Here is a 21514-nt window from a genome sequence, read left to right as displayed (position 1 = left end):
TTTGTGCAGTATTTATGCTATAATAAATATAAATAAATTTAAAAAAATTATATAAACTAGATGTACCGCATCGCGGTACAAAATATGACCGCCGCTCAGGCCTGCACTGGCTTTCCACAAAAATAAATGACGTGGAGTAATTTGGCTGTATTGCGTGTTTATGTATATACCTAAACAAAGTAGTAGTATGTGCATGTCTGTCTCTGTGTGTGTGTATGTGTGTGTGTTTGTGTATGTGTGTGTCTGTGTGTGTGTGTGTCTGTGCGTGTATGTATGTGTGCGTACATGTGTGCGCGTGTGTGTTTGTGTGTGTGTGTCTGTGCATGTGGATTTGTAAGTGTGTGTATGGGTGTGTGTCTGTGCGTGTGGATGTCAGTGTGTGTGCATGCTTGCGTTTGTTTGTATTCCTGCATGTGTGTGTGTGACAGTATCATCCTAAACCAGCAACCCTTCGCTCAACACCACCATCTACAGGCCGATGAGTGTACAGTCACTAAATGTGCACATAAATGAATTTATTTTATACCCCCCCATGGATGAAATTCTACGAAACTTAGCAGAGGATACCCCCAGAGGATGTCAAGTTAATCATACACATGAAATATGGTGCAGTTTTGAACATCTCGACTGAAGATAGGGGCGATTAAAGCAGAATAATATATCATTTTCATTTTTTATGGGAGGGGCGCAAATCACAAATGAGTGATTATGGGCTAGGTTGATGTGGGCCCTTAAGAGCAACATACCATAAAAATGTCTTCATCCTCGGTGCCACGGTTCAGGTAGTTATTTAGGAAAAACTGCATTTTTTTGGGTTTAGGGGGGCCCAGCGCGGGGGGGGGGGGGGAGTGGCCCCCGGGGACCAAACAAATTTTTTCCGTAAAAGTCTAGTAGACCAACATACCATAAAAATTTCTTCATCCTCGGTGCCACGGTTCAGGTAGTTATTTAGGAAAAACTGCATTTTTTTGGGTTTGGGGGGGCCCAGCGCGGGGGGGGGGGGGAGTGGCCCCCGGGGACCAAACGAAATTTTTCCTTAGAAGTCTAGTGGGGCTACATGCCCACCAAATTTCATGTTCCCCGGTGCTTCGGTGTCCCTGGTATCGTTGACGAAAAATTTACGGGGGCCCCAGCGCAGGGGGGGAAGTGGCCCCCGGGGACCAAACAAATTTTTTCCGTAAAAGTCTAGTAGACCAACATACCATAAAAATTTCTTCATCCTCGGTGCCACGGTTCAGGTAGTTATTTAGGAAAAACTGTATTTTTTTGGGTTTGGGGGGGCCCAACGCGGGGGGGGGGGAGTGGCCCCCGGGGACCAAACGAAAATTTTCCTTAGAAGTCTAGTGGGGCTACATGCCCACCAAATTTCATGTTCCCCGGTGCTTCGGTGTCCCTGGTATCGTTGACGAAAAATTTACGGGGGCCCCAGCGCGGGGGGGGAAGTGGCCCCCGGGGACCAAACGAAATTTTTCCGTAAAAGTCTAGTAGACCAACATACCATAAAAATTTCTTCATCCTCGGTGCCACGGTTCAGGTAGTTATTTAGGAAAAACTGCATTTTTTGGGGTTTGGGGGGGCCCAGCGCGGGGGGGGAGTGGCCCCCGGGGACCAAACGAAATTTTTCCTTAGAAGTCTAGTGGGGCTACATGCCCACCAAATTTCATGTTCCCCGGTGCTTCGGTGTCCCTGGTATCGTTGACGAAAAATTTACGGGGGCCCCAGCGCAGGGGGGGAAGTGGCCCCCGGGGACCAAACAAATTTTTTCCGTAAAAGTCTAGTAGACCAACATACCATAAAAATTTCTTCATCCTCGGTGCCACGGTTCAGGTAGTTATTTAGGAAAAACTGTATTTTTTTGGGTTTGGGGGGGCCCAACGCGGGGGGGGGGGGAGTGGCCCCCGGGGACCAAACGAAAATTTTCCTTAGAAGTCTAGTGGGGCTACATGCCCACCAAATTTCATGTTCCCCGGTGCTTCGGTGTCCCTGGTATCGTTGACGAAAAATTTACGGGGGCCCCAGCGCGGGGGGGGAAGTGGCCCCCGGGGACCAAACGAAATTTTTCCGTAAAAGTCTAGTAGACCAACATACCATAAAAATTTCTTCATCCTCGGTGCCACGGTTCAGGTAGTTATTTAGGAAAAACTGCATTTTTTGGGGTTTGGGGGGGCCCAGCGCGGGGGGGGGAGTGGCCCCCGGGGACCAAACGAAATTTTTCCTTAGAAGTCTAGTGGGGCTACATGCCCACCAAATTTCATGTTCCCCGGTGCTTCGGTGTCCCTGGTATCGTTGACGAAAAATTTACGGGGGCCCCAGCGCAGGGGGGGAAGTGGCCCCCGGGGACCAAACGAAATTTTTCCGTAAAAGTCTAGTAGACCAACATACCATAAAAATTTCTTCATCCTCGGTGCCACGGTTCAGGTAGTTATTTAGGAAAAACTGCATTTTTTTGGGTTTGGGGGGGCCCAGCGCGGGGGGGGAGTGGCCCCCGGGGACCAAACGAAATTTTTCCTTAGAAGTCTAGTGGGGCTACATGCCCACCAAATTTCATGTTCCCCGGTGCTTCGGTGTCCCTGGTATCGTTGACGAAAAATTTACGGGGGCCCCAGCGCAGTGGGGGAAGTGGCCCCCGGGGACCAAACGAAATTTTTCCGTAAAAGTCTAGTAGACCAACATACCATAAAAATTTCTTCATCCTCGGTGCCACGGTTCAGGTAGTTATTTAGGAAAAACTGCATTTTTTTGGGTTTGGGGGGGCCCAGCGCGGGGGGGGAGTGGCCCCCGGGGACCAAACGAAATTTTTCCTTAGAAGTCTAGTGGGGCTACATGCCCACCAAATTTCATGTTCCCCGGTGCTTCGGTGTCCCTGGTATCGTTGACGAAAAATTTACGGGGGCCCCAGCGCAGGGGGGGAAGTGGCCCCCGGGGACCAAACGAAATTTTTCCGTAAAAGTCTAGTAGACCAACATACCATAAAAATTTCTTCATCCTCGGTGCCACGGTTCAGGTAGTTATTTAGGAAAAACTGCATTTTTTTGGGTTTGGGGGGGCCCAGCGCGGGGGGGGGGGGGAGTGGCCCCCGGGGACCAAACGAAATTTTTCCTTAGAAGTCTAGTGGGGCTACATGCCCACCAAATTTCATGTTCCCCGGTGCTTCGGTGTCCCTGGTATCGTTGACGAAAAATTCAGTAAGGTGACGGGAAAAAATAAAAATAAAAACTTTGACAATCCCTATATGACCGCTTTCGCTAGCTACGCTAGCGGCGGTCATAATAAATTAAAAAATGTTTTTTTTATACAAAAACAGCTTTTTATGTAAAATCCACTTTATAAAAGACCCAAATTTATAAATTTCATTTATAGGGATAACATGGATAATTGTACATGGTTTAGTGTAACATTTTTGCCCATATTTTGGAAAATGTAGTTTTAAAAGTAAAAAATGATCATTTTAGCCACTAAATTAAATTTTGAGATTTCAGTCTTTTATAAAGTGAATTTTACATAAAAAGCTGTTTTTTGTATAAAAACCTATTTAAAAAAACAACAACATTTTTTTAATATATTTATATAAATTTTAAATATATCATAAATCCTCCAAAACTGCACAAATGTGGAGTAAATACATTTATAAACAGATTAAATTTACTTTTGTTAATAAAAAAAACTATTATTCTGATACAAAATTACATGTTATTGCCTGGGGCCCAACGACAACGAGTGTGACACTTTTTTTCACGCTAACATAAAAACAGATTTCATTAAAAAAAAAAATTGTAGGTCTAGAAAGGGTTGAGAGTCATACAAAGTTTCATGCCATTTGGACAAAGATAAATTTTTTTTAAATTCAGCAAAAGTCATTTGCGGGTTAAAAGGACCCGGAAGAAAACCAGAGGCTTAAAGGGATGGTTCGGATTAAAATCAGCCTAGGGTCCTTTGCACCATGACCTCGAGCCAAACAATTTTGTAAGTTTGCAGATCGTATACATGCAAAAACATCTACATAACACACTAAAGAAAAAGAAAACATGAAAACGCATCATATGACCCCTTTAATACATTAATACAAATGTAATGCAACTATTATTAAAAACATGATGTATAAACTCTCAAGCTTCCACTGTTCTCTAAAAGTGAGATTGAACTGTTTTTTATTCTCATAATTATGAAAAATGAATATTTCATCAGTCTTTGTCTCCCTCTGCTGGTACAACACAAACACAGAGATATTCAGGCTCTTTATTTACTCTGTAACAAAACTCAGAGCTTTTTGAGTTACTGTGCGTTTACACACATAAAATGATTAATCTATGAATGAGAAACTGTAATTTGCTGTGAAATAAAAGGTGTTTCACTGCCGCCTCATCAGGTCTGTCAGAGGAATCGTTGAAATCTAAATGAAGTCTTAATTTATAACAGTGAAGTCACTGTATCTTCAGTCTCTGTTGATTCTGTTGACTGTGAGTCTCTGTAGTGGATCCTTATTCACCATCAGATGATCATCACATGATCAGACTGTACTCGAATAACTAAAATAAAACACACACACAGTCACATATGCAGTATGAGATATTACATCTGTCACATCTTTTCATAAGAAAACTAACTAGATAATCTATATTAATTCATTCTCAAACATGATCATATAGCTTCTATCTGATGCTCAAAGTCACTTTACAAAATCAAAAGCACATGAAAGGTCACTTTCACACAACGGACAGCTGATACAGAACCAGCTGAAATGATCATTACACTCACTACACATTTAATATCAGTTAATAACAACCCAAATCTCAGATTATCACACACATAAGGCGTCTTTACACAGAAACCAAATCTGAAGCGGCACAAAATGTGCATTTACACAGAATGTTTATTGCTTCTCTGACGCCGAGAACATAAATGCATTTACACAGGAATTAAAATCACGGGAAATAATACTTTGAACATTACTATTTTAAAACTACAGTTTTAACAAAGTGTTATAAAATGAATTTAAAAGTAATTTAATAGTAAACAAACAAATAAAACTCGAGATAAATAAAAATACAGAATTTTAGATTTCCTCTGTGTGATATAGCGATCTCACGACTGAAAGCTATTTTCTATTTATTAATGCTTAAATGCTACAAAGAAATGATGAATTATTACACCGGGTCGATCACCGCAGGATTTTTATTTTTTTCAAAGAGTCAATAAGAACAATTCTGCTATCATTAGTGTTTCAGGCAGGTCGTGTGTGGGTGAAATATCGTCCTCAAGAAGATGATTTTTGGAATATAATATAACAGAGTGACGGCGAATAAGCATTTAGCGTATCTGAGAGAAATTGATCTGCCAGTCTCTTTAAAGGAAGATTACAAACGGCGAAAGCCAATTGATTGCACACGTCGATGACTCTGTTATTTTGGTGGTTTGCTTCACGATGTGAGTACAGGACACTTTTACTTTATTGTCTCTTGTTGGCTGACATTTTTTAATTTGGCTAAAACAATATGGAGCTAGGCCGATATGTTTAGTCTTCCGGTTCTTGATTCTCGCGCCGCGTGTTTGGTTGTCATGACAATGACGTAGTTTAGAGCGGCACAAGATCGCGTTCATTTACACTGAACAAAACAATATCAGAGTCATCTTTGATACTAGGGGCTGAGGAGGGTCAGACCCGTCATTTTTTAAGTTTGCTTTCATGCGGCATTGTGTCTTTACGCAGAACTTTGAGCAGACACAGAGCCGCTTTAGAGCAGCCTTAACTCGCTGTGTAAAGATGCCTATAAGACTCATTATCTGATGATCTCAGACAAAATATTCACACACACACACACACACACACACACACACACACACACACACACAGACTTACTGAACCTGGTACAATTTACTTATATTTCTAGTGAGTAAATCAGCCATTTGAACTTCAAATGAAAATATGATGATGAAAATCGTTAAAAACTATTCTTACAATAGTGTCTCCAGTTTATAATGTGGATCATCCTTCAGATCCTTCATCAGCTTCACTCCTGAGTCTCCTAGTTTATTCTTACGCAGACCCAGTTCTCTCAGGTGTGAGGGGTTTGATCTCAGAGCTGAAGCCAGAGCAGCACAACCTTTATCTGTCACACCACACTTATACAACCTGTAGAGAACAATGACACACATTAAGCCTATATCCAGAGATAAACATGACCATAATGAATATAATGCTGTCAATATTAAATATATACAAATACTCATTAGTTCACATTGTGAAAATACACCAGTTAAGATTAGGGGATTGATTATAGGGTTTATTGTTCTTATAGAGATTATTATTATGACCGCCGCTAGCGTAGCTAGCGAAAGCGGTCATATAGGGATTGTCAAAGTTTTTTTTTTTTTTTTTTCCGTCACCTTACTGAATTTTTCGTCAACGATACCAGGGACACCGAAGCACCGGGGAACATGAAATTTGGTGGGCATGTAGCCCCACTAGACTTCTAAGGAAAAATTTCGTTTGGTCCCCGGGGGCCACTCCCCCCCCGCGCTGGGCCCCCCCAAACCCAAAAAAATGCAGTTTTTCCTAAATAACTACCTGAACCGTGGCACCGAGGAAGAAGACATTTTTATGGTATGTTGGTCTACTAGACTTTTACGGAAAAATTTCGTTTGGTCCCCGGGGGCCACTTCCCCCCCCCGCGCTGGGGCCCCCGTAAATTTTTCGTCAACGATACCAGGGACACCGAAGCACCGGGGAACATGAAATTTGGTGGGCATGTAGCCCCACTAGACTTCTAAGGAAAAATTTCGTTTGGTCCCCGGGGGCCACTCCCCCCCCACGCTGGGCCCCCCCAAACCCCAAAAAATGCAGTTTTTCCTAAATAACTACCTGAACCGTGGCACCGAGGATGAAGAAATTTTTATGGTATGTTGGTCTACTAGACTTTTACGGAAAAATTTCGTTTGGTCCCCGGGGGCCACTTCCCCCCCCCCGCGCTGGGGCCCCCGTAAATTTTTCGTCAACGATACCAGGGACACCGAAGCACCGGGGAACATGAAATTTGGTGGGCATGTAGCCCCACTAGACTTCTAAGGAAAAATTTCGTTTGGTCCCCGGGGGCCACTCCCCCCCCCCGCGCTGGGCCCCCCCAAACCCAAAAAAAATGCAGTTTTTCCTAAATAACTACCTGAACCGTGGCACCGAGGAAGAAGACATTTTTATGGTATGTTGGTCTACTAGACTTTTACGGAAAAATTTCGTTTGGTCCCCGGGGGCCACTTCCCCCCCCCCGCGCTGGGGCCCCCGTAAATTTTTCGTCAACGATACCAGGGACACCGAAGCACCGGGGAACATGAAATTTGGTGGGCATGTAGCCCCACTAGACTTCTAAGGAAAAATTTTGTTTGGTCCCCGGGGGCCACTCCCCCCCCACGCTGGGCCCCCCCAAACCCCAAAAAATGCAGTTTTTCCTAAATAACTACCTGAACCGTGGCACCGAGGATGAAGAAATTTTTATGGTATGTTGGTCTACTAGACTTTTACGGAAAAATTTTGTTTGGTCCCCGGGGGCCACTTCCCCCCCCCCGCGCTGGGGCCCCCGTAAATTTTTCGTCAACGATACCAGGGACACCGAAACACCGGGGAACATGAAATTTGGTGGGCATGTAGCCCCACTAGACTTCTACGGAAAAATTTCGTTTGGTCCCCGGGGGCCACTCCCCCCCCGCGCTGGGCCCCCCCAAACCCCCAAAAATGCAGTTTTTCCTAAATAACTACCTGAACCGTGGCACCGAGGATGAAGAAATTTTTATGGTATGTTGGTCTACTAGACTTTTACGGAAAAATTTCGTTTGGTCCCCGGGGGCCACTCCCCCACCCCCCGCGCTGGGGCCCCCGTAAATTTTTCGTCAACGATACCAGGGACACCGAAGCACCGGGGAACATGAAATTTGGTGGGCATGTAGCCCCACTACACTTCTACGGAAAAATTTCGTTTGGTCCCCGGGGGCCACTCCCCCCCCACGCTGGGCCCCCCCAAACCCCAAAAAATGCAGTTTTTCCTAAATAACTACCTGAACCGTGGCACCGAGGATGAAGAAATTTTTATGGTATGTTGGTCTACTAGACTTTTACGGAAAAATTTCGTTTGGTCCCCGGGGGCCACTTCCCCCCCCCCGCGCTGGGGCCCCCGTAAATTTTTCGTCAACGATACCAGGGACACCGAAGCACCGGGGAACATGAAATTTGGTGGGCATGTAGCCCCACTAGACTTCTAAGGAAAAATTTCGTTTGGTCCCCGGGGGCCACTCCCCCCCCCGCGCTGGGCCCCCCCAAACCCAAAAAAAATGCAGTTTTTCCTAAATAACTACCTGAACCGTGGCACCGAGGAAGAAGACATTTTTATGGTATGTTGGTCTACTAGACTTTTACGGAAAAATTTCGTTTGGTCCCCGGGGGCCACTTCCCCCCCCCCGCGCTGGGGCCCCCGTAAATTTTTCGTCAACGATACCAGGGACACCGAAGCACCGGGGAACATGAAATTTGGTGGGCATGTAGCCCCACTAGACTTCTAAGGAAAAATTTTGTTTGGTCCCCGGGGGCCACTCCCCCCCCACGCTGGGCCCCCCCAAACCCCAAAAAATGCAGTTTTTCCTAAATAACTACCTGAACCGTGGCACCGAGGATGAAGAAATTTTTATGGTATGTTGGTCTACTAGACTTTTACGGAAAAATTTTGTTTGGTCCCCGGGGGCCACTTCCCCCCCCCCGCGCTGGGGCCCCCGTAAATTTTTCGTCAACGATACCAGGGACACCGAAACACCGGGGAACATGAAATTTGGTGGGCATGTAGCCCCACTAGACTTCTACGGAAAAATTTCGTTTGGTCCCCGGGGGCCACTCCCCCCCCGCGCTGGGCCACCCCAAACCCCCAAAAATGCAGTTTTTCCTAAATAACTACCTGAACCGTGGCACCGAGGATGAAGAAATTTTTATGGTATGTTGGTCTACTAGACTTTTACGGAAAAATTTCGTTTGGTCCCCGGGGGCCACTCCTCCACCCCCCGCGCTGGGGCCCCCGTAAATTTTTCGTCAACGATACCAGGGACACCGAAGCACCGGGGAACATGAAATTTGGTGGGCATGTAGCCCCACTACACTTCTACGGAAAAATTTTGTTTGGTCCCCGGGGGCCACTCCCCCCACGCGCTGGGCCCCCCCAAACCCCAAAAAATGCAGTTTTTCCTAAATAACTACCTGAACCGTGGCACCGAGGATGAAGAAATTTTTATGGTATGTTGCTCTTAAGGGCCCACATCAACCTAACCCATAATCACTCATTTGTGATTTGCGCCCCTCCCATAAAAAATGAAAATGCAATATTATTCTGCTTTAATCGCCCCTATCTTCAGTGGAGATGTTCAGAACTGCACCATATTTCATGTGTATGATTAACTTGACATCCTCTGGGGGTATCCTCTGCTAAGTTTCGTAGAATTTCATCCATGGGGGGGTATAAAATAAATTCATTTATGTGCACATTTAGTGACTGTACACTCATCTGCCTGTAGATGGTGCTGTTGAGCGAAGGGTTGCTGGTTTAGGATGATACTGTCACACACACACATGCAGGAATACAAACAAACGCAAGCATGCACACACACTGACATCCACACGCACAGACACACACCCATACACACACATACAAATCCACATGCACAGACACACACACACAAACACACACGCGCACACATGTACGCACACATACATACACGCACAGACACACACACACACACACATACACAAACACACACACATACACACACACACAGACAGACATGCACATACTACTACTTTGTTTAGGTATATACATAAACACGCAATACAGCCAAATTACTCCACGTCATTTATTTTTGTGGAAAGCCAGAGCAGGCCTGAGCGGCAGTCATATTTTGTACCGCGATGCGGTACATCTAGTTTCTATGGAAAGTCCCCATAAAACATGGAAACCAAACGTGTGTGTGAATGTGCTTTAATGCTTAGTGTATTTGTAAACATTTTAAAGAATGTGTGTCTGTGTGTGTGTGTGTGTGTTTGTGTGTGTGTGTGTGTGTGTGTGTGTGCTTAATGTATCTGTAAACATTTTAAGGAACATTTGTGTGTGTGTGTGTGTGTGTGTGTGTGTGCTTAATGTATTTGTAAACATTTTAAGGAACATGTGTGTGTGTGTGTGTGTGTGTGTGTGTGTGTGTGTGTGTGTGTGTGTGTGTGTGTGTGTGTTGTGTGTGTGTTAGCAGGGGAGGATTAGGATTCTAACGACTTTAGTTCTTTATTGTCTCTTATTGAATATTCCCATTCTCCACTGTGGGTTTGATAGCAGCCGCTCTTTCTGCATGCTCTGCAAACGCGTCAGTCGTTGCCTTGTGTGGGAATGCAAATTTATTAAAATGTTTAATTTAGGTTTACATTGAATTTAGCATGTTAAGGTTAGGTATAAATTATGATTATCAGAGTTTTCTAGCAAAAGACTCTGGTCAGTCCTGTTTTACTGAAACTCTTGGAGTTTGTGTTTTAGCAAGACAGTCCAGCCAGCCCTGTACTCGGGTCTCAGTGTTTGAATAGATATGCTGAGTGGATTAGGGTGGGCAATGCTCTCAGTCTAGAACCGGTTCCTAAACCTGTCTTTTTCGGTTCCTGCCCCTAAATGTATATAAACTGTAAGAGAACATTCACGTCAGACTTGGTGACTGTAGCTACCGACAGCTTGTGTTCTCAATAAAGAATCCTGCTGAAGAAACAACCAAGTCTCCTGGTCTTTCGATTCTAAGTTCCCAACAACTTGGTGCCGTGAACCCGGATGGAGAAAAAGGAAACTCAAAGAACTTCAAGCTCAAAGACCTGAATCCAGATTGAAACAGCAAGCTCAACAAAAGATCTGCTTTCCAGACAGCATCTTTTGGAATCCAGAGCGAAACTTCCAGCTAAACAAAGATTACCAGACTGAATCTTTCCAGCTTCCTCCAGATTGAAACTTCAAGCTCAAAGATCTCAATGCCTGACTGAGTTCCAGACAAAATTTTTATGTACAACCAAGGGTTGGTGAGTTTCACTCCATTCAAAGAACCGCTACAGACCAGTATATGTGTTTTTTCCTCTGCGCCGTTCAGAGAAGAGTTAACAGACAGCTGCAGGGTTTTGTTATCCTCTAAAAAAAGTTTTGTTTAGAGATGAAAGATACCCTCTGCCCGTCAGGGAAGATTAACATTACAGGTTAATATTGTGTACCCTTTGCTTTAAGCAGAGAAGGATTAGCTTTACGTGCTAGTTATTTCGGTTGATCCTCTGTTTTTGTAGGCAGGGAAGATTTTAGCGTAAATTGCTAATATTTTGGTTTATCCTCTGTTTTTTTGTAGTCAGGGAGGTTAAGTGTGAAGTGTTGGTCATTTGGAAAGTTAACAATAGTTAAGCTGTGTTAACAAGTGTACCCTCTATTGTAGACAGTAGAGAGAAGTTTTAATGTTTTGTGGGAACAGAAATTCACAAAATGTTTAGGAAAAGTACTGGACTGATTACACCTTTTTGGAAAGATAGGGAATTCAAGCCTTTGTTATCAGAGCACATGGACTCCATCGTGACTGAGAAAGTCAGATCAAATTTAACAAAGAAATTTGGCATTGATGCAGACAAAGTGTGGTCAATTGAAGATTGTAAGAAGGTACTAGGAGAAAGTATTCGCAAGAACAATGTGAAAGCCATTATCTGTTGTCACCGAGAATTTGGTTTAACCCTAGCTACAGAAAAGTCTAAGCGCAACTCAGAGCTAGAGAAACAGATCAAAGAGCTCCGTGCTAGATTATCTTCTGTGACTAAGAAAGTAAACCGCAACAAAGATGCAGAAAAAACTGATGTGGTAGAAGTTAGTCAGCCAGATAACATTTACCCTGACTTACAAGCTTTTTTTGAAACAGATGTAGCCATCCAATCAGTAACTGATAAGCCAGTAGATTCAGTGAAGGTGTGTGTCGCTAGGAGAAGGTCTCAGGGAATTGAGGGAACTGAAAGTGTTCCTCTCAACTCTTCTGTTGTCCAAGTACAAACTGTTGCCAAAGCGCTAGGACCCAAAGATATCGAGAGACTATCCCAGAGTTTACCCTCAGCATGCACAGAATTTTCTGAATTTAGAAGAGCATTGATAAGTAAAATGCTGCTTTACGACATGTCGTTGCCAGAAGTTACACAGCTGATGTCACAAATTCTAACTGAATCTGAATTCAACAGTTTTGAGTCTGCTGTTACTTCCGAACTGCAACATGTCAGGCGATTTGAGAGAAGGTGTTTTGAAAATCCTAAAGAATCTCTTAGGACCCAAAATAGATTGGTCGAAAGTTACTAGATGTGTACAAAAGAAAGGAGAGACTATAAGTGAATACACTGAAAGATTTTCTCAGGCAGCTGCAACGTACAGTGGAATAGTGGAGGATTCTGAAAGTGCACTAGATGATAGAGGAGCTCTAAGCCGAATTTGGGCAGATGGTCTTATAGCTGAGTACAGAACAGCCTTGCCATTCCTAGATATTACGTGGGCTAAAAGAACTCTCAGAAGTAACCTAGAAAGTTTAGCTATTTGGGAAAGAGATTCTGATGTCAAAGAGAGAGTAAGAATTGCAGCAGTTTCTGTTAAGGTCAACTCAGAGAAGCCAAAGAAACGCAAAAGTCCTAGAGAAGCCAGTTGTTCTTACTGTGGCAAGCATGGACATTTTGGAAAAGAATGTAGGAAAAACAAAAAGAACTTTAAAGAGTTAACAAGGTTAATCAGCTTCTGCTTAGCCTGCTTGATATTCTGAAGCAGCCCCTCCCCTCCTCGTTAAACTCGTGGGGCAACTTGATACAGTGTTAACCATTTAGGCTGTGAGTGCTTAATTTCCCCAGTAACTCACAACAAAGATGAAAGACTTATTTTTGTTTAATAGAGCAAAAGGAAAGTGACTGTCTCAGCCTTTGTTTGGGGGACATTAAGTAAGACTCACAGCCTTAAATGTTATACTGCAGAACATTACAATCAGACACCATCCTCTGTTAATGATGTTTATTAGGACTGATGTTTCACTAGAGAATGGAAATGTGCCAATTTTCTCACACACTGTACAGTGTGTACACAACACAGGGATAGGATAGGACACGGACCAGTGAGGTGCCCAGGGAAGAACTGGAAGCAACAGGCTTTCGGGGGCCAACCCTGCGGTGAAGATTCCCTTATAGGCCCTTCCCAACCATAGTCCATCCTCACCTCACTGTTCCCTTTTAGGTGTCTCATAAATTAAGAAATAGGGAAAGAAGGAACCACAATTAGCAGACTCAGATTAGAGGATACAACCCTAATGTTTGTAGTCTTTACAATGAATACTGGTCTGTTGCAGTTGTTCTTTGTTTGTTTGTTTTTAACCATATGCACTGACCTACACACCTGCATATGAAGACCCAACCTCCAGAAAACAACTAGACCAACTGCAGAGACTACAACCAACACAGAAGAAAAAAAATACACAACGCAGACTCACCTATGGGAACTTCAGTCATCCCTCATCATGATCAAGATTGTCGTACTACTACTAACCATCAAGGACATCGCACAAAGTGTGGACCCCAGAAACAACATCTTCTTAGAGCTGATGAATATGTCAAGAAATGCCTTGTTTGCTGGAAAGAACGTTTGCATGCCACATGCACCTTCAGTAGGAGCCGGAATCCCATGGGTTGCACACCCTATCTCTGTCTACAGCATCCTACCCAGCCAATTCAACGGCAGGTGCACCCTGGTTTATGTTCTACCAGCTATCAAAGAAAATACACACTCCACCCCAAGCTCTCCACAGCTACAAAATTCAGCTCCCTCTACCAACAAAGATGGCTGCATTCCAGGACTCACTTGTGTTCAAACGTGGTGGTCAAGATAGAACTCTTGGAGCCTTAATCCCATCGTATGGTGTTATGCAGGCTCTCGATCAAGTCAGAAGCCTGTCGGATTCTGTACAGAAATTGGCCAATGATACGGCTTTGGCCCTGGGTAACATCACGAACACTCTCGCTTCGCACAAGATAATGATCTTACAGAACAGAGTAGCCTTGGATTACATTCTTGCAACGCAAGGAGGAGCCTGCACCATTATCGGCCCTGAATGCTGCACCGGGTTAATGGATCCAACAGAGAATTTGAACAAAATCCAACAAGACATTCTTGATCTTTCAACAAAATTACACCAGATGACTGAAGACAATTCTTCATGGTTCGGAAACTTGATAGGTAAACCCTGGCTGTGGATTAAAGAAATAGCAATGCTGCTGTTATTTCTCCTACTGGCGTTCTACGTATGCTTCCACAGTACCAAGTGTTTCATTCAACAAATGACTCATGCCTCTCACGAGAAAATGACTGGTCCAACCATAAAAGAATATAACCCGTAAGAACTTCACGGACCCTAATTGCATGTTTGTTTCTGTGTCAACATGCAATTACAGATGAACAACACAGATCACGCTTTGTGCCTGTAACTTACACAAGTTACAAGATTGAACTTTTAAGTGTATAAATTTGTATTTTGTGAGAGTTTTTTTAAGACTCTCAAAGGGGCAAATGTGGGAATGCAAATTTATTAAAATGTTTAATTTAGGTTTACGTTGAATTTAGCATGTTAAGGTTAGGTATAAATTATGATTATCAGAGTTTTCTAGCAAAAGACTCTGGTCAGTCCTGTTTTACTGAAACTCTTGGAGTTTGTGTTTTAGCAAGAAAGTCCAGCCAGCCCTGTACTCGGGTCTCAGTGTTTGAATAGATATGCTGAGTGGATTAGGGTGGGCAATGCTCTCAGTCTAGAACCGGTTCCTAAACCTGTCTTTTTCGGTTCCTGCCCCTAAATGTATATAAACTGTAAGAGAACATTCACGTCAGACTTGGTGACTGCAGCTACCGACAGCTCGTGTTCTCAATAAAGAATCCTGCTGAAGAAACAACCAAGTCTCCTGGTCTTTCGATTCTAAGTTCACAACACCTTGGTAACGCGACGGTTTACTGATGATATGAGATGTGAATAGCGACGCGTTATGGAGAATGATCAGCTATTGCTTTTAATTTTATTATTGCTTTGTTTACTTTACTCAAAGAGTGCTTAACCAGCTACAGAGAAACTGGCAGCCAGACAACAGACAAGTGACCAATCCTGGAGACTTTACTTCACGGATTCTACCAGCACGGTTCGGCTGAGGATTCATTACCATTATAAGAACCGTTCGGCCCAACGGTGGAAAAGCAGCGATTGTTGAGGCGTTCATGTGCGTTCAACTCGTAAATACAATCTTTACGAAATGACATGAACACGCACCATATGAGTGTTGAGTGTCGTAATATCCATTTCAAGTGGACGTGTGGAAGAGACGTGAGACTGAAAGCCCTCACGCTGCTCATATGCTGAGAGAGAGATAAGACAGTAGAGCTGCACGATTCATCTTTAACCCTTGTATGGTGTTCGGGTCTGTTGGACCCGTTTTCATTTTTTATCAAAAGAAAAATGATACAATTAATTATTTTTTCAAACTGAGACTCATTGGCCTTGGCTCATTTTCTGTGAGGAATATATATCAGAACACATTTTTAATGAAAACACACTGTACACCCCCCCTACACATTTATATTACACACAGGATGTTCGGGTCCACTGGACCCGGGGCTAATAAAAGTGTGGAAATTGTAGGTCCTGTGTACCTTTACTCTGTCCTCCTCCTGTCAGGGCCTGCTGTTAGTGTGTGTATGTTATTGTATATGGTTTATGAGGACACAAATGTGTATAATGACATGGGTGTTACAACGTAAACATGGTTTATGACGACATCTGTGTCCTCATACTAAAACATACTAAATGGTGTTTTTTGAAATTCAAAAAATGGCAAAAGTTCTCTTACGAGAGGTTCTCTCGTATTGCGTAAGTTGCTTACGCATCGGGAAAGTCTTCTTTCTTCGAGATCTGAAGCCAAAAATTATCCTTAATTTTGTATTCATTGTCAACGCAGTGCGGCAGCCGGCAGACCTAGGCAGGCTGTATAAGCGTGCTCATTGGCTGCTCGGCGGCAACTGCTTAAGCCTATCAGTGAGCGCTCTGATACGAGGCCTCCAATGAGGGCGCTTCGCGCCCTCCACACCCTTCTAACCGTCAGAATGGGTGTGGCCAGCGTGTATATAACCAGCGCTCACAGGCTAAATATCTGATTTTCTTGTCTTCAGCGAAGCTCTTCGCATCGCTGGATCTTGAGAGCCGCCGCCGTTGAAACCAGCGACCAGCAAGCTTAGGACAGCGCCTGAGGAAGCCGGCCGTCTTCGCCGCCTTCAGCCATCCGTGCCTGCTACGCTATCCGGCGACATATACCTTTACATTATTACTGTTACTGTGTGTGTTCGCTCCGCGACACACTTTCTCTGTATTCTAAAAGAGCACGAGGCGTTTTTGTAAAAACGCCTCGTTTTTCCTGCGGCTCGTGCCGCGCCCCGCTCAGCAAAGGAGACCGCCACCTCTTCTGCGCTCTCTGCCTGGGCCGCGGGCACGCCGCCTTCGCACTCTCTACGGGCGGCTGCCCCGAGTGCGAAGAGCTTTCAATGTCGACCCTGCGGGCTCGACTTGAAGCTTTCGACCAAGCTGTCGCTCCGCCTGTCCCTGCCGGGCCGCGCAAGAAGAAGCGCCGCTCGCAGAGACCACCGGAGACTGATGTGACTGAGGAGCTCGCCGGAACCTCTCCCTCGAGCTCTCTCTCGCCCTCTCCCTCCCGGCCGCTCAACCGCCGGCTCTCGCCCGCGCCGCCGCCGCGTCAGGGGATGAGGCGAATGTGATACCCGTACTCTCCCTCTGTTCGAGCCGTGCAACTGCGCCGCTCTCAAGGGATGGCAGAAGCGGACGGTCTCGGAGCGAGTTTCCTCTCCCTCTGTTCGAGCCGCGCAAACTGCGCCGCTCACAAGGGATGGCAGAAGCGGACGGTCTTGGAGCTCTCTTTACGTTACAAGAAAGCTACTCCGTCCTCGCACGTCACTCACCGGTGAAAGGGGAACAGAGTGTTTTCGTCCCGCCGTGGCCGGACTATAACCTCCATTTCTCACACATTTCTCAGTCCCCTCTTAAGTTCAGGCGACTGGAATTGTTACTATCGCAGTTTACGAGCCTGTTATAAATACACGCACGCCTGCAAGCAAACGCCGTCACAAGACATGATGACGCTAACCGAAAGTTAATGTATTCTCCCCTGTGGCTCAGTGGCGGAATCTTAGACTTTCACGCTAGAGACCCGGGTTTGATCCCGGCTCTCGCGGCAGATAAAATTTATGCTGTTCGCTTCTCCGAGCTCGCGGCCAGTTTTTCTTACATACAGAAAGCAAGCCCGCTCTCTCCCTTGTTGGGCCGCGCAGATTGCGCCGTTCACAAGGGATGACAGAGCGGACGGTCACGAGCAACGTTCAGCGCGCGCGCCTCACTCACCGGCGAAAAGAGAAGAGAGTGTGTTAGTCCCGCTGCGGCTGGACAACCGCCAATTCTCACACATTTCTCAGTCCCCTCTTAAGTTCAGGCGGCTGGAAATATTACTATTGCAGTAAACGAGCCTGTTTTAATACACGCACGCCTGCAAACAAACGCCGACGCGACACATGAGGTTTTATATGCTCGCGCTAACCAAAGGCTAATGTGTTTTCCCCTGTGGCTCAGTGGCAAAATCATAGGCTTTCGCGCGGGAGACCCGTGTTCAATCCCAGCTCTCGGGGCAGATAAAAATTTATGCTGCTTGCTTCTCCGAGCTCGCGGCCAGTTTTTCTTCAGAAAGCGAACCCGCCTCTCGCACCACACCTACTCATGGTGCTCGAGTATTTATGAGCGTCTAAACACGAGAGAAGAAAAGACGGTTAAGTCCCGCAGCGCTGCAGCTGGACCACCGTCAAAGCTTCACGCTCTGTCAGTCCCCGTTGCCACGGCTACTGCAGCTGTTTACCTCGCAGTCAACGAGCCGGTATATCTACCCGCTCGCCTGCGCGCAACCGCCGTTCTCACGGCAACCCAGAGAAATTTCAAAAGAGCATAATGTCTGGTTGCACGGCTGACGCCGTATGTGTTTCAAGTGCAGTGAATGTGCCCACGTTTCTGTGCTCACCCCTGTACACAAGCACTATACATCCCGTGTCTCTCACAGAGCCCACTCTCATAAAGCAGGCAAAAGCCGCTCTAGTGTTAAAAGTAGGTCACGTGTCCACTTCTCCGTGCCCACACCTACTCACTGCCCGCTCTGTCACACGGCCTCGCACGACCGGTCATGTTTTGAATGTAAGTCCTGTGCCCGCCCTCGAGCGCTCACACATACTAACGAACATTTTCGCCCCCGACGCCGCCATCGCGCGTCGCGCCTCACACTTTATGTTCCCCGTCCAAAGCCACCGGGACACTGTGTGTAAAACGGCCAGCTATCGCTGCGTGCGATCCGCCTTATCTAAGCACCAAGAGCGCACGCGCCGCGCCCGCCCCTCCGTTTCGAGCTCTCGAGCCCGCGATGCGCAGCGATCGGAGCCCGGAGGCCATTCTGCCCCTGGCTGCACACGCAAAAGCGTGGGAAGCTATTCCAGGCGCATCAGAATGGGTGCTAAGCACAGTAAAAATGGGCTATACTCTGCAGTTCGCTCGCCGCCCTCCGCGCTTTCAGGCGCGTACCGAGGCGAGAGTGAATGGAGAAGTAGCACATCGAAATAGCACACTTCTGTGCAAAGGGGCTATAGAACCGGTTCACCCTTCTATGAGCGAGTCAGGCTTTTTACAGCCGTTATTTCCTCGTTTCCAAGAAGGACGGAGCTCTCAGACCGATTTTGGATCTGAGATATTTGAACAAAGCTCTTATGAGAAGACCGTTCAAAATGCTCACAACCAGGCAGATCCTCGCGCAGATTCGCCCGAGGGACTGGTTCATCTCTCTCGATCTGAAAGACGCGTACATTCAGATCCAGATAATACCCCGTCACAGGCCATTCTTGAGATTCGCCTTCGACGGTCAGGTATATCAATACACCGTCCTGCCGTTTGGCCTGTCTTTAGCACCCCGTACATTCACAAAGTGCATGGACACGGCTCTCGCTCCCCTGAGAGGGCAGGGAGTGCGAATTCTAAACTATCTGGACGATTGGCTGATTTTAGCACAGTCAGAGGCCGAACTCATCCACCACAGAACAGTGCTTCTCTGCCACCTAGAAAGCCTGGGGCTTACGGTCAACTGGACCAAGAGCTCGCTAGTGCCCAGTCAATCAACCTCTTTTCTGGGTTTGGATCTGGACACTGTAGCGATGACGGCCCGCCTGTCGACACAGCGCGCGCGTTGCATTCGACGCCTGGCCGCACCTCTCAAAACATTTCAGAGGTTGCTGGGTTGTATGGCCTCAGCTGCAGCAGTGCTTCAGCTGGGTCTCTTACGAATGCGCCCGCTACAACGCTGGCTGAATGCCCGAGTGCCTCACAGAGCATGGGCTTCCGGCGGCACCCGAATCAGAGTGACTCAGAGCTGCGTTTCAGCACTGAAGCCCTGGTTAGCGGCCGACTGGTACCAGCGGGGAGTGACAATGGGGGCTATCTCACACCGCAAAGTTATCTCGACGGACGCTTCCACCTCAGGTTGGGGCGCTCTTTTCGAGGGCAAACCGGTTTTTGGCCTGTGGTCAGACCAGGAAAAATGCCTCCACATAAACTGTTTGGAGATGATAGCGGTCGAGAACGCGCTCAAGCGCTTCCTCCCATTCATACAGGATCACCATGTGCTAGTCCGCTCGGACAACATGTCCGTGGTATCCTATGTGAACCGACAGGGCGGTGTCAGATCCAGGAATCTGTGCAAGCTGACAGAACGCCTTCTCGTGTGGGCTTACCGCTCGCTGCGCTCGCTGAGAGCCGCGCACGTGCCGGGTCACCTGAATGTCGGTCCAGACAGACTGTCCAGGGACAACATTCCCCCGGGAGAATGGTCCCTGCACCCCCAGACAGTCCAGTTTCTCTGGCGCCTATTCGGCAGAGCGGAGATCGACCTCTTTGCGTCGAAAGACAACGCTCACTGCCCGAAATATTACTCGAAAAGCGAGGACGCGCTGTCCCAGACATGGCCCAGCCTCCCGCTGTATGCTTTTCCTCCGATCTCCCTGTTGCCACAGGTCATTTCGAGGATCAGAGAAACGCACCACTCAGTGCTTCTGATAGCCCCGCGCTGGGAGAACCAAACTTGGTACCCAGAGCTAGTGAGGCTGTCGCACTCATCCCCATGGCCGATCCCGGTGAGAAAGGATCTCCTCTCCCAAGCCGGTGGATCGATCTGGCATCCCCATCCAGAGCGTTGGTCTCTGCATGCATGGGTGATCAACGGATACCCGTTGACCTGTCAGAAGGGGTCGTGAACACGATCACACAGTCTAGAGCCCCCTCTACGAGACGGCTCTACGCGTCTAAATGGTCGGTGTTTTCCAAATGGTGCGCTACTAAAAGCTTGGATCCACGCGCATGCGGGGTCCCGCGGGTGCTCTCCTTCCTACAAGAGCTGTTGGAAAAGGGCAGGTCCCCTTCCACGCTCAAAGTATATGTGGCGGCTATTGCAGCGTTCGTGGAGACGACGCGCGGCCGGGCAATAGGAAGGAATGAGCTCATTATCCTGCTTCCTCAGAGGAGCTAGACGGATGAACCCCCGCGGCCCCCCTCGGTTCCTTTTTGGGATCTGTCCTTGGTCCTGGGGGCCCTGAAGGCTTTTCCCTTTGAACCGCTTGAATCCGTGGATTTAAAGTACCTGTCGCTTAAAACCGTTTTTCTGATAGCTCTGTCTTCAGTTAAACGTGTGGGGGATTTGCACGCGCTATCTGTTAGCCCTGCATGTCTTGAGTTCGGACCGAACGACTCGAAAGTCATTCTCAGACCGAGACACGGTTACATCCCCAAAGCAATTGGAACCCCTTTTAGGGCACAAGTCATTTCCCTTTCGGCTCTGCCAGCATCCGACAATGGGGACAGTGATAACCTCCTATGCCCTGTCCGGGCGCTGAGAGTTTACATCACGCGCTCCGCCGCTTTCAGGCGTTCAGAGCAGCTCTTTGTTTTCCTTCGGCGGACGCACCAAGGGTCTCGCCGCCTCGAAACAGAGCCTGTCCAGGTGGATAGTGGACGCGATTGCAGCAGCTTATGCCTCCAAACACCTGCAGTGCCCTCTGGGTATCAGAGCCCACTCTACTAGAGGCATGGCCTCGCCGTGGGCCTGGTCCAGCGGAATTTCTATCCACGATATTTGCATGGCAGCAGGCTGGGCCTCCCCATCAACATTCGTGAGGTTTTATAACCTGGAAGTTCCCGCCTTACAGGCAAAATTATTGTCAGTATAAGTGACATGTATTCACACTTACATAAGTTACAATACTTACAACAATAAAACCATATTATTGTATGACAATGTTGGGTGGGGGTGGGATCTAAGCATTTCGTTACACAACTTGTTATTGTAATGACAAATAAA

At 46.6% G+C, this 21514-nt stretch overlaps 1 protein-coding gene across 1 annotated transcript in view; it reads right to left on the bottom strand.

Annotated features, from left to right (window-relative positions):
- Positions 1 to 3589: 3589 nt before the first annotated feature.
- Positions 3590 to 21514, bottom strand: part of LOC307172576 (NLR family CARD domain-containing protein 3-like) — a 114319-nt gene continuing 96394 nt past the window's right edge. Inside the window, exons 11-12 of the mRNA XM_079895079.1 lie at positions 5957 to 6130; positions 3590 to 4526 (exon numbers count right to left, since the gene is read on the bottom strand). Of these exons, the coding sequence (XP_079751205.1) occupies positions 4508 to 4526; positions 5957 to 6130 (193 nt within the window). The 3' untranslated portion in view covers positions 3590 to 4507. The remainder of the gene's footprint in view (positions 4527 to 5956; positions 6131 to 21514) is intronic.

This window comes from Squalius cephalus (assembly GCF_949319135.1).
Source record: "Squalius cephalus genome assembly, chromosome: 15".
Lineage (NCBI taxonomy): Eukaryota > Metazoa > Chordata > Actinopteri > Cypriniformes > Leuciscidae > Squalius > Squalius cephalus.
Note: the sequence above shows the minus strand (reverse complement) of the source record. Positions and strands in the feature narration are given on the sequence as shown.